Source organism: Pimephales promelas, chromosome 9 (genome assembly GCF_988280905.1).
Source record: "Pimephales promelas chromosome 9, fPimPro1.hap1.1, whole genome shotgun sequence".
Classification (NCBI taxonomy): domain Eukaryota; kingdom Metazoa; phylum Chordata; class Actinopteri; order Cypriniformes; family Leuciscidae; genus Pimephales; species Pimephales promelas.
In genome coordinates, this window is record NC_142777.1 from 29,712,570 (window position 1) to 29,725,939 (window position 13,370).

At 36.6% G+C, this 13,370-nt stretch overlaps 1 protein-coding gene across 1 annotated transcript in view; it reads right to left on the reverse strand.

Annotated features, from left to right (window-relative positions):
• Positions 1–4,306: 4,306 nt before the first annotated feature.
• macrod1 (mono-ADP ribosylhydrolase 1) overlaps positions 4,307–13,370 on the reverse strand; it is a 56,485-nt gene continuing 47,421 nt past the window's right edge. Inside the window, exons 6-10 of the mRNA XM_039648805.2 lie at positions 12,942–13,063; positions 11,243–11,273; positions 8,484–8,557; positions 5,419–5,500; positions 4,307–4,474 (exon numbers count right to left, since the gene is read on the reverse strand). Coding sequence (XP_039504739.2) covers positions 4,449–4,474; positions 5,419–5,500; positions 8,484–8,557; positions 11,243–11,273; positions 12,942–13,063 — 335 coding nt within the window. The 3' untranslated portion in view covers positions 4,307–4,448. The remainder of the gene's footprint in view (positions 4,475–5,418; positions 5,501–8,483; positions 8,558–11,242; positions 11,274–12,941; positions 13,064–13,370) is intronic.

Here is a 13,370-nt window from a genome sequence, read left to right on the forward strand (position 1 = left end):
GTTCTAATTCTACGACAATATGTACGTCCACTCCACAGCTATAAAGACAACAACTGAGGAACAGCATCGCTGGAATCACTTCAGTAGGATTTTTTTCCAAATGATAAAAAAATGGACTGCAAATCAAGCCTATTCCGACGTCAAAGAGCTCGAGAATATAATAGCCTACATGCATAACAACATAAGCCCACGCGTATAATACACAGAACTTTATTGTCTGTTAGTATGGAGGCAAATAGCCAAGTATCATTAAGCTATTTTGTTCGGTGTGAACGAAAAAACAACAACATCTATGAACTGTTTTTTTTTTTATTCAGCTGCGCTGCATCTTGACTTTTTAAATGCGCAAGATATGACAGTAATTTTCAGCACCATGTTTCTGCAAAGTAATGTGGTAAACAAACCCATAATGTTATTTTAACTGCCCCCATGTGTTCTGGGACTTTTGCAATGGTTAAATATTATATTAGTAATATTAAATTAGATATACGCTACACACACACACACACACACAAAAAAAAAAAAAAAAACCCTCTCTCACACAAAACAGTAAGTCAAGTCAAGTCACATTTATTTATATAGCGCTTTTCACAATACAGATTGTATCAAAGCAGCTTCACAGTGATAACATTAAAGTAGCACAACACAGATCAACAACATTGCTAAACACTAAATAACCCCAACTGAGCAAGCTCAAAGCAAGCCAAAAGCAAGGCGACAGTGGCAAGGAACCAAACTCCATCAGATTGGATGGAGAAAAAACCTTGGGAGAACCCAGGCTCAGTCGGGGGCCAGTTCTCCTCTGGCTTACATTCATATTGTTTAAATATAAATATTAAATATAAATATTGTTTTTGTAAGGTAAACATCTTTAATATTTCAGTAGACACCAACAAAGAGACACACACAGGCTGAAGGTATATGCTTTGCAGGAGATGCAGCTTAACTTCACTAATGCTTCTCTAAAAATAATTCTCTCACAATGTGTCATGCAGCGGCAGTGTTTACTGGAGAAGAACAAAAGTAAACAGTGTATTTAATAAAGGAATCGTATTGATGCACAGAAAGGCTGTCACCTAAATCCAACTTTACTTTGCTCCTCCGAGAAGAAGAACAAATTCTGGTACATTTGAAAAGTTAGACCTGTATCATGATTACCAATTTTTGATGAACATTCTCCTCATGTGTAACACTACTTAAAAAGTCCTGAGGTCATCTCCTTCCCCCTGCCTTCGCTCCACCCGAGTTTATCATCTACTCTCCTTAACGCTGGTGTTTCTGCCTCTGACAGGCTTTCAGCTTGTAGTAAATCAGTGAATTGATCTTGAGGGGCAGCAGAGTGTCCTGGGTTCTGCTAAAGATCCATTTTCATTTCACAAGCAGCCCCCCACGCCAGCATCCCCTCCAGCATCCATAAACATCAGCAACCAACCCCTTCTAAAGCCATCCGACTCAAACACTGACACTCATTTACAGGCTCGTCCGCTCTCAGTATCCCGCAGTACTGCATTACTTCCTATAGGTGAGTTTATTCATGGATAGTTATCTTACAGACTAACGGATGCCTTGGGACTTGTGGGGCCTAGCGACACAATCACACTTTATTTTACACTAAGGAGCCAGTCTTTCCATTTATGTGTGAACAAATGCAATAGAATAATAAGAGCCTGTCAGAAATGTAGTATATAATATACCTAATGGTTCCATTGGTCTAGTCTAGACCATTTCATCTTCACTTTTTGGTGTTTTTTTTTAGCCTACATTACACCTTAATGTCAGCATGAAATGGAAGCTAAGGTAGTATTTTCTTCTCTATTGTGATGTATAAGAGCGAAATGGCTTCTTGAATAAGAAAATATGTAGAGCAGGATACATGAACAAAAAAAATAACGATAAAGCATTTATTATAAACTGATTTATTATTATTTAAAAAAAATTGCTGATGTACTACCAGTAACTCCGTATAATGCCTTTAAGTAAACATATAATTTAACAATAACTTTACAACTTAACTTAGTGCCAATTGCAGTGTATATTAAAATAAAACAGAGAGAGAGGAAAAAGTACTTATAGAAAACATTTAAATCCTCTTATATAAACACCTGAAAAAAGGGTGATTTTAATTCACCTGTGTTCCAGCATGTTTGTTATAGAGCTGTAAAGTGTGTAGTCATAAATGCCAGAATATGAAGCTTTTCGAATCAACTGTGTAAACTATGTTTTAACTATGTAACTAGGCGTTTTGACCTTAACTGTCTATGGTTTTGATTGGTTTTGACACAACCATAGCACGTATATTTTGAGGGTATATGTCTCTGAGGGCACATCTGCGCAATCGTAATCAGTTTGAACCGGAGTCGCACCCGGAACAAGATGACGGCGGGCAGGCCAGGATTGGCTAATCGGGAAAAATTTCCGGCGGCCTGTTGTCACGGCACTGGGTTTAATGCTTTCCCTATAGGCTCCAGTCACAACGCAGCCCCACAATTGTTTTATTATTATTTCCTCACAGCCACCCAAAAAAAAAAGTCAGTTGCTAGAGATGTGCGAACAAAAAATATGAGATACGAAACATGGACAATAGCGCTTACGAGTCAGGGCCGTACATACAAGACCCCTTCAAACCTTCCATAATAATGCAACTTATAAATCAAAAAAACACAAAATATATTTGGGAAGTCACAATTAAATTCCACTTGGCTCTAAAAACCCTATGACACTCCTGGTTTCACCCACAAGATTAAAGTGATTGCAAACTGCGACAGAACACCATGCAGGATGAAATGGCAGGGCCGCCAGTGATAGCGAGCTCCGTTTGACTGGCAGAATCTGGGGTTATGAGCCTGACGATATACACACAGAACGCAGCTGGAGGGAACGAGAGAGAGAGAGACACGATAGGATCATTGAAAACGAGCACACGAGGGCATGGGAGAGAGAGATAAGGGGAGAGAGCGGCAAAAAAGAGAAGAGGAGCTCTCATCTCGCTGTGGTTCTGCTGCTGGCGTATAAGATGCACTCCAGTGTAATCGTCACTGAAGGGTTACTATTTCCGAAGCGGCCCCACACTGGCTGCTTTCACTGTGCCAGTACAGCAAATTAAATAACACTTTACTAAGAGGGCTAGAGAGAGGGACAGAGCTGGATTGCAAGAGGGAGGAAAGGAAGAGAGAAGTGCTGATGGGACGGTGATGAAGTCTGGATTTAGGATAATTACTCTGCTGAGCTCTTCCTCCCTCTCTCTCACTTGCGCTCCCTTTTTTCTCCTCCGCTCTCATTATTTGGAGAAGCTTGCCTGATGACAGTATCTGAGCTGACTGTCGCTTATTAAAAAATGAAAATTGCTTCAGATGAGTTTATTAAACTCATCTCTCCCTCTCGCTGTTTTTCATCTGACTCCCTCACTCTATCCTTTCTTTCACAGATACAGCAGCATGTTCAGTCGAGATGAAAGGATACTCATCTTTTTTTGGAAAGGGTTATGAAAGATGCCCGAATCGTATGATACGAGTGTGAATGATTTTTTCTTCCACATAACAATTAGGAGTTCTCCTTTAATGAGGAATTTGACTAAATCAATCTGCATTAATATTTCAAAATATTTCATTTGTTCTAAATCCATTTGCTGACATTATACTATTAACTTGAAGGCTTACGGTGTAATTAATGAAAGTTGCATTAAGAGCAGCCCCAGCCATTAGTTCAGAGAGAGGAGTTGACTTTAATGAGGGTCTTTTATCATAGAGGAACACAGAAAGTACATTGAAGAAGAACAAATAGTGCACTTTCATTACAGGTTAAGTGTTACAACCATTGACATACTCTTTTGGTTTCTTTTATTGCCTTAATTCACTTTTTATTTAACTCTATGAACAATATTAACGTAGGATATCTTCTATAATTTAAACGTTAATGCAGTGCAAATTACAGGAAATTGTTCCTGGGAGGATTAATAATGAGAATATGCCATATTTGAGACATTCTGAAATTCTTTTCCCCCCCACCTAATTCAGTAATCATTTGCTCATTCTCATGTCGTTCCAAACACACATACATTTGTTGTTCTTGTGCTGAACGCAAATAAAGATATTTGGAAGAACACTGGGGTTCAAACAGCATTGGACCCCACTGACTTCTACTGTATGGACAAAAAAAACAAAAACAAGTAAGAAATGGATACATGAGGGTAAGCAAACGACAGAATTTAAATTTGTGTGAACTACCACTTATAAGCATACATTGTTATTAATATTAACCGAAATCCAATGGCAATATGACCCTCAACTTAAAGCAGATACCAATCACAGAAATCCAAGTAGCACTGGTTAGGTGATATGAATAAATCAGGTGGTGTCAGACAGATGTTGTTGGCTGTAGGGGCTGCATCAGGTAAAAGCGAGACACTGAAGCCGGTGTTGTGGCGTTTCCACAGCAACTATGACATCTTCTCATAATTTGCTCTTTGGCGGTGAACCTGGAGGTGAAAAAACGGGTCTAATAGAGCACAAACACACACAGCACCAGACGTCTACAAGAACACTAATGCTTAGAGAGTTCAGCCACTGTGTGAGATCTCAATAACACCATTTCATAACTGTGATTATTAGAGCAGGGTTCGTCATGCAACATGTTAATACACATAAAAAAAGGTGCAAACAAGTCGATATGTTTGAGGATGTTAAAATATGAAATGCTAAATTAGTGTGCAGATTTTTTATTCATTTATTTTAACAATGTAAACACTGCATCGTTTAAAAATGCTAATGTAGTCAGTGTTAGTTTGTTATCAGTGCAGGCTACACACGTAGAGTTATCACATAAGAATAACTTTAAACCACACTAGTTGGTACTCTGTGTCCGAGAACACGGGAAAAAACAAACACAAATACATTGGTCTCACTTTCAGGAATAACAATTACCTGTGCTCTCACTAAGGAAGGGATTGACGGATTTGATGGTTAAAAATACTTCTGATTCTTTTGATTTTTGAAATGTACATGCAAACTGGGAAAACTTTGTTTAGAAAGAATTAACATTTAATCAAGGGTAATAATATAATAATTGTAAATGTCACCTAACTCTTAAGAAAATCGAATCAATGTTAAAACAAAGTGAAAAAGGCACAGTAAAGAATGTTTTTGGGTGAATTCACTTCAACAGCCCTTAAGCAGAGTGTGTGTGTGGTCCTGGTAATACATAGTGGAAATAAAATGTCCCCACAAAGATTGTAATACCAGTAATATGTGGAGGCGCTTTTCCCAAAATCATAAACAATTATTTTTTTTAGAAAATGTAAAAATGTAGAAAGTATATTATGTGATAGAATATACAGTTTGTATAGTATAACACTCTTTATGTCTCCATAAAACATGGAAACCCAAAATTTTGTTTGTGTGTGTGTGTGTGTGTGTGACAGACCTCGTGGGAAATATGCAGACAACATTGTTTCGTAGAGCTCTTTGTCAGACTTCAGAAACACACAGAAGATGACCCGGTCCAGCTGACAGCAGACACAAACAACAGAAAAAGAGACAAGAAATAAAAAATAAATGACCATAAAGAATATCTCTTTTGAGCTGATTTTGCTACTGCACAGCAGAAACACAGCTACACAAATCATAGCTGTAATAATACATCACAATATTCACCCAAATGATTTCCATTACACATGAGTAGATGTTAAACTTTGTGCTGATTTGTACTCCGTTTTCGCCAAGATAAGCATAAACTAAGACGTAGCTTTACAGTAACCTATACTTCATCCGTTTACGCTTCTTTCCATATGGTGGTGTGACTCCCCTTCTGTCCGGCGTTAACGGCTGCAGTGTACTTGCCACGTCAGCACACACGACGGCTGCAACTACAGTGTGGTCTCTCTAGTGGACCAGCACCACAACCGTCTGGATTGAGCCGAGTAGGGGACATCTCTAGGGTCTTCAAGTGGGCACCTTCCATCCTCAGTGTTTCGTCGACTAGCCCACGACACCTCAAGAGGGCTCGACAGTGACTCTGGCATCCCAGAGTCTCCCTCCTCCTTCCCCCACTCAACTTAGATGCGTGCTGATCCAGACCACAAAACAATATCTGGTCGTAGGTTAGTGGTGGCAATCTCAGGTGGAAAATCTCAGCCAGCAGCTTCCAGTTGTCCTGGCCGAGAATTGGTTTTAACACCCTTTCTTGGTGGTTGCTCGTCTGGGCGGAGGAATTTTGTCTTCTGTGTGTAATGTTTTGCTAGAACAGGTGGCAACTTATTGGTCATGTTACGCTTGCCTTCCAATGCTAAAGCCAAAAACATCGCAGTACTTGGTCATGGCGCCAAGTAAACCGACCTTGGCTAAGAGCCACCTTACATCCTGTCAAAATGTGCCTTAATGCATTAAATGAAACTATACTCTTTTATCCACACCACACTCTAAAGCTATAGCAGGAATTCTTGAGAATAGAGTTAAAGAACGGAACAAAAGTGGCTGATTCCCACCGAAAATAAAAGAAACCTGCACATCTTTCCCTGCAAGTGCATTTCTGGGAAAGAGTTCATTTAGTTTGTTGTTACAACCTGAGATATGTGTCAATTTTCCTTTTCTGTGGTGTGAATTTAACTTTGAATATTCCGTATAACTAATAAATAATTCACAGATTTTGACTAGTAGCCTCTCAGTCTCGTGTGAAGAGAGGGTCTGCTGAAAAAGGACACTTGTGTGCAATCGGTTAGCATTCTTTTAATGTCTGGGTCTTTCTAGCCGGAGAGGCGCAGTGCCAATGACCTAACTGTCCTTGACAGAACACCAGCACCAGTCCCAAATGCTTCATGGCAAGCAACAACATAAAAAGAATACATTGAGATCCGTGCCAGCATCCTAGAACCTCCATTTCCATGACAACAGTGGTGAGGGCAGGTGGGCTGTTCCTGCTTCTAATCATGTTCCTGTAACACATCATTGCATCCAGCTAGCACTCCTACTCTGCCACTGAAATCTCTCTCTCACTCTCATTTTTCTCTCTTTGGTGTCTACATTGTCTTTTTTCCATTCCAATTTGCCAAATGTCACTCTTTCTCTCTCTGGCTCACTCATGCTGGGTCGCTTTTTCTGTCTGATTAAGATTCAAAATAAAGCTTTATATAGCCAAAGCATTTGTAATATTATGAACATACACATATGAAGTGAACTACAGAAAGGAGGAGGTTAAGTTTTCCATTCGATGTTTATATGGTTTCTGGGTTAAAAGCACATGGCAAACCATTTTCCACATACACTATCAATAAGAAAATATTACCACAATGTTTGTTATTATTCATGTTCAATTTTATAAGTTTTTAAAAATGTTTCAGGTGCAAAAAGTCTATTTTGAGTAGCTTTACTATAATGTTGGCTATTATTATTGTTAACAGTAGCCATCTTTTGGAAACACGAGTCCTCAGTAAACATTGTAGGTGTCATGAGGGTTACAGAGCACATTGACTAAGCTAAGTGTTTAGTAAAAAACGGCTCATAATTTCAAGTTAAAGTTGAATCGGAGACGAGTGGTTTTGTCTAAGTGAGTGAGCTTTTTAGTCTGTAATTAATTAGTCCGCCCATTTCTACCGGCCTGACACATTCAGATCAATGACAGAGTAATCAGCCAATCACAGCGACGCGAAGGCACTTAGTTTTTCAGTTACCCCTAACATTCACTGTTAAAAACCTTTATGCTAATTATTTTCTGAATTATGAATTTAACTTTGAATATCCATATAACTGATTAATAATGTTCATTTATTCACAGATTTTGACTGGTATCCAAATATTTTTGATCTCCTCAAAGAAAATGATTATATCCACATATTTTATTTAAAAGAATGAAAATATAAATATAAAAATATACTAAAAAAATAGATAATAAAAGATTCAAACCAATAAAAGTACTCTCTCTCTTTCATTCTCCACTATTCTCTCGGTGCGTATGGAAAGTGTAGAGGTTAGCAAGCACCAAAGCGCTGGTTAATTAGTGTGCTGTAATTAGAGTGTCTCTGTCATTTTGTATATCTATAGCGTAAAAGAAGGCGAGAGCGACTGAACACGTGGCGCAGAGTGAGATGAAAGCTCAGGACAGGAGAGACACATCAGTGAGAGATGAGAGAGGGGGGAAAATAAAGTAAGAGAGAGAGAGAGGCGCCGCAGTTTGGGATGTGCAGAATTTTTGTCAAAGACATCCTAATGGCTCATTTCCTGTTAAATTTACTCTGGACTCACATTTACTCACAGGGGCCAGAGATTGTGTCAATTCAGTTGTGAATTTTAGTATTTGTACTGTTCTGCAAAGCTTATACAAGCTCCGTTAGGAACCAATTAAAACTGAGGTTATGTGTGTGTGTGTATGCTGACTCAGAAAAGTAAGTCCCTATGCAGCCACCATCTGTTTGCCATGGCGTGCTCCTCATCGAACAATAACAACAATGGCAAGAAAAGAACACCAATGGGGAAATGACAAACTCACATACACACCTTCTCGTGGTTTTGCTCCAGGTATTCTCTCACTGTTCTCAGGGCAACTTCGACTGCTTGTTCAGGCGGGTATCCTGCACCACACACACATCAGATTTACACTAGGGCTTTCAATCAATTCAAATGTTAAATCACGACATAAAAAAGTGGTTTAAATTGCAATATGCTGATTGACTGATTACAATAATCACAACTTATCCAAATAAGATCATTAAAAGCACTGAATAAATGTTGGGATTTTTTTTTTTTTGCTTTATAGATTTTAATTGTTGGGCGTACACATACATTTAGCATCTTGCCATTTTCAGCGTCTCCTGTAAGATCATTTTATTGTGTTATTTTATTTATAACTAATCACATTTAATTGATGCATTAAACTGAAAGCCCAAACCAATTAAATCCAACAGAGCAACACAACCATATATTATTACGGATACACACGGCACCATATTTTCTGCATGAACTTGAAAACGATGTACTGATGGTGGTTGTTTTCAAACTGAAGCTGTTTGCTAGGCTCATTTTTGAGTTTAATCTCAACACATATAGCTAAGAAGGGGGATTATAATCACAGTGACATGCTTTCGCACCTAATCTCTCCTAATCTGACCGTCTAATCCCAGACTTAATCTGGAAATCCCTCTTACTACTGCAAGTGATATCCACTCCTGGAATTCCTAAAATGACTTTCCTACTAAATAAACAACCACAAGTAAAAACACATGCATGAGCAGAGGTCACAACATAACCGAGGTTCATAAACGTACCATTTATTTGGTTAGATAGAGCGTTATAAGCACAGGGAATGAAGTTGATGTTCTTCATAAATGTGGTAAAACTTTAGAATACTGTATCTTACTTACTGAATAAACTAATAAGGAATTATTGAAGAACTAGTAGGTAATTCTTCATTAACTTCTTCACTGCTGTTAACTACTAAGGAAAATGTGTTCACTAATCAGTATGTAATAGAATTTTATGATTGTGTTAAATTACAGTAAGTTAATCAATAACTAATGAATTCTGTCATACCTCATAAAGCAATACTACTAATTTTCTACTAATTAAGGTTCAAGAAACATAACTGAAGTAACTAATGAACATTCATACACAGTATAGTTACAACAATAATCCAGTTTTGTAGTGGTGGAAGAAGTACAAAAATCAAGTGCTTAATTAAAAGTACATATACCCCAATAAAAATATTACTCCAGTAAAATTATAATTAGGCAATTTTCAAAATTACCTTAGTAAAAGTTCAAAGGTAATTATTTTTTGTTAAATTAATTAATTTAAAAAGTACTTAAAAAGCATATTATTATACTTAGTTATTTTACATTTTAAACTTATTTTGCAGCACCATTCAAGTTCCGGCAATATCACGGTAGCCCGCGTTTTACAGTGATTTGAAGATGCAAGAGCGCGGGCTCTTGCTCAGCGCTGCCGATTTGGTGCATTTCTTCTGCGAGATACAGGCTTTTGTACATTTTATTTAATCTAAAACATTATTACTGTGCTGTAAATCTTATAAATTTAATTTTATGCAAGGCAATATACAAGGACGTGATGTCAGCTGAGTCGGTCTTTTTTGCGTGATGAAATCGCCTGATCCCTTGCATAAAACAAATGATTTTATTTATAAAGATAGTAAATCTATTTGCATCAGATGTTAAAATATGTTCTTAGAGCTGTCACTGTTTGTTTATGGGCAGGTTATGGAGTCAGTCACAGCATATTTCGGCTATGAGTGAAATGCAGGGCGGCGGTCTGAGCCCAGCTTCCGCAAGAGATCCAGCAACACTATCGTGAAAACGAGACCAGTTGATTAGCTACTTGATTTACTTTAACTGACTTCTCAACCAAACGGTTTAGCACATATTTTATTGAGAGGAGTACCTAACTTAACTCAAACTGATTGAGTCATCTCTATCATCTGGTTGAGGTATATTATGCCAAAAAAAAAAATCCAATAGATTTCACAGTGTCAATCAACAGCACCTGTCACAACACTTCTTCTAACATGGATGTCAGAAACAAATAAATCACCCCAGCCGTGAACTGTTTTTGGTGAAAGTTTGCAAGCTAAGCATATATTTTTTTTACATATTACACTGTAAGAGCCTTAACTTTACAAAATGATGTTACTCGTTATGATAAAACTTAAGTATATTTTAATAATTTTTCAAAAACATGCTCAACCAAACGGTTGATTTTGGCACATAACAGTTAATTGTCACCCCCTTTTTGAGAATTACTGTACTACATAAAATATAAAAACTAATCTAAGATTAGTTAGTTACTTCATAGTTATTTTTCTGGAACCTTAATAAGTAGATAATTAATATAGTTGTTCATGACAGAATTCGTTAGTTATTGATTAACTAATTGTAAATGAACACAATCATAAAATTCAATTAGTGAACACACCTTCCTTAGTAGTTAACAGCAGTGAAGTAGTTAATGAAGAATTGCCTACTAGTTCTTCAATAAATCCTTATGCAGTAAGATATTCTAAAGTGTTACCATAAATGTAATTCATTGATGTTAGCTCATAAATGCGGTTAATGAACGATTATAGGTTTTAATAATAAATGAGTCTATTGAAGACTCTAAATCAGCCAACCTGTAATCAATTACACAAAGTCATTTATAGACTATGAATATAACGGAAAAATAAATATAAATAATTGATGCGAGACAAAACAATTACAGATGAAAGTAAACATTGATTAAGAGAAACCGCTGCAATTTGAGCCTACCGTATACTCCAGTAGAGATGCAGGGGAAAGCCTAGACATCAACATCAAAGAGACATAAAACGAAATAGACTTGAATGTTATATAGTTAAAAGTGTGAAAAATGTGTTTTCTTATCTACAAACTACAAAATGCTCTCTAAAATAAATGTGTTGTATTGAGAAATTAAGGTTTACAAAGCACTTACTGTTGGACCTTTTAGTACAAAACCACAACAAAGACAGCTTTTACAAGGGAGGTTGAAAATAAACTGATTAATTACAACCCATTAAAGATACAATCCTTTACTAATGACAAACGAGCCACTTGTGCCCCAGAATTAAGGACCTGAGAAACAAAAGCTTTAATTTAAAGCAAATGGACAGGTCACAGTGAACTGTTGCTGCATGCTTTTAAAGGCATGTTTAAATCAATCTGATATCAATGACGGGAATGAAAATTCTGTCATTTACACACCCTCAAGTTCGTCAAAACTTTGGATTACTTTATTTATTTCATGATGTAACACAAAAGCAGCAAATGTAAACTGCAAAACGTTCTAGCTTCCACTTTTCCATACAAAATAAGTGAATGGATATGGGGGATGTTGAGAAAATTATAATAAAATAAGAGCTTTGTGTTCATTTGATTCTGTTTCAAAGCTATCAGAACACTTGTAATGATATAATAGATTACTTTTAATGGCAGGTCTTTTTTAGCTTAATTATCATCTGTGTCAGTTCAGTTTTAATTTTATTTTTTTGCATCAACTATACGTTCCATGGCAAAATTATGGGTTAAATTTACTATGATTGTTACTGTGTTAATAACGTTTTTAGGTAATTGAAATAAAGCTGAAATAAAATGTTGGCTTGGCAACTATCTGAAATGATTAAGTTGAAGTACTAAAATTACTAAAACGAAAATAAATGACCAAAAGATATATAAAAAATATTTAAACAAAGACTAATAACAATGACAAGAGCACATAAAATTACTAAAACAAACTAAAATTAAAATGTAAAATAAAATTTAGATACAAAATATTAATAAATACTTTGATAGAAATATAAAAAAAATAATACAAGTATTAATAACACTGGGAATGACATGAGGGTGAGTTAATAATGAGTGAACTTTTATTTTTTAGACAAAGTACTCGAATAATATTACACTTAAAGGTCTTTTTTTCACAGCAAAAAACAGTTACATAAAGATAAACAGGAAGTCCTCATTAGACAAAATGATGCTGCATCAATCGCTTGCTCCTTTTTGAGAACCTTAACGATAGATCATAGCTGTGCCTGTGTGTATTTTTATCCTTACTGGTGCACTGTGTTAAAATTTTTTATATATGCAGTAACCTGTCTTCAATAAATCATTCCCTGAAAGAAATAAAGCCGAAACGGCTCTCAACTGTTTTAGTAGATTCATATAAAAATTGTTAGGGCAGCGGTGAAGTGCGAGTTGTCTGCTGTGTTATGACTGGACTGCTGGCATTTTGATTCTTGTACGTTGAGGCAGCCGTGAGGTGTGAGTGATACAGGGTGAGAGTTTAACATGTTAACAGTATGTACCCGAGTTTATGTGCATGCAGCGTGTTAGGATCGAGACTTTCGGTAAGCTGTTAAAATTGCATACAAGTAGTTATATCACTGCCAAGACATGAAGTCTGAATCTGTTATGATTGAGTGTGTGTGTGTGTGTGTGGTGAGACTCTCACCACAGTCCGCAGGTGGTTCTTAGTTGCTGTGTGCAGACAGTTATAATAACAGTTTCTTAGCGCTTGTTCCTCTCTCTCTCCAACTGAATCGTGCACTATCGGCCCCACGGTGTGAATAACATCTGTGAAACAGAGAGATAGAGCCAGAAACAGAGAAAAATCATACAAAAATATCAGAAAATATGTTAATCGGTTTAACTTCAACTTTCTGTCTGCCCCCGTCCCGTTCATCTATCCATTTCCATAAATTAAAACACAAATAAGTTTTTGATACACTATCAAGCAAAAGTTTGGGATCAGTACGATTTGTTTTTCTCCAAAAAATGTATACTTTCGTTCAGCAATGACAAATTAAATTTATCAGAAATGACCGTAAATACATTTATACTGCCATTACAGCTAGGAATAAATTACATGCATTACAATTAA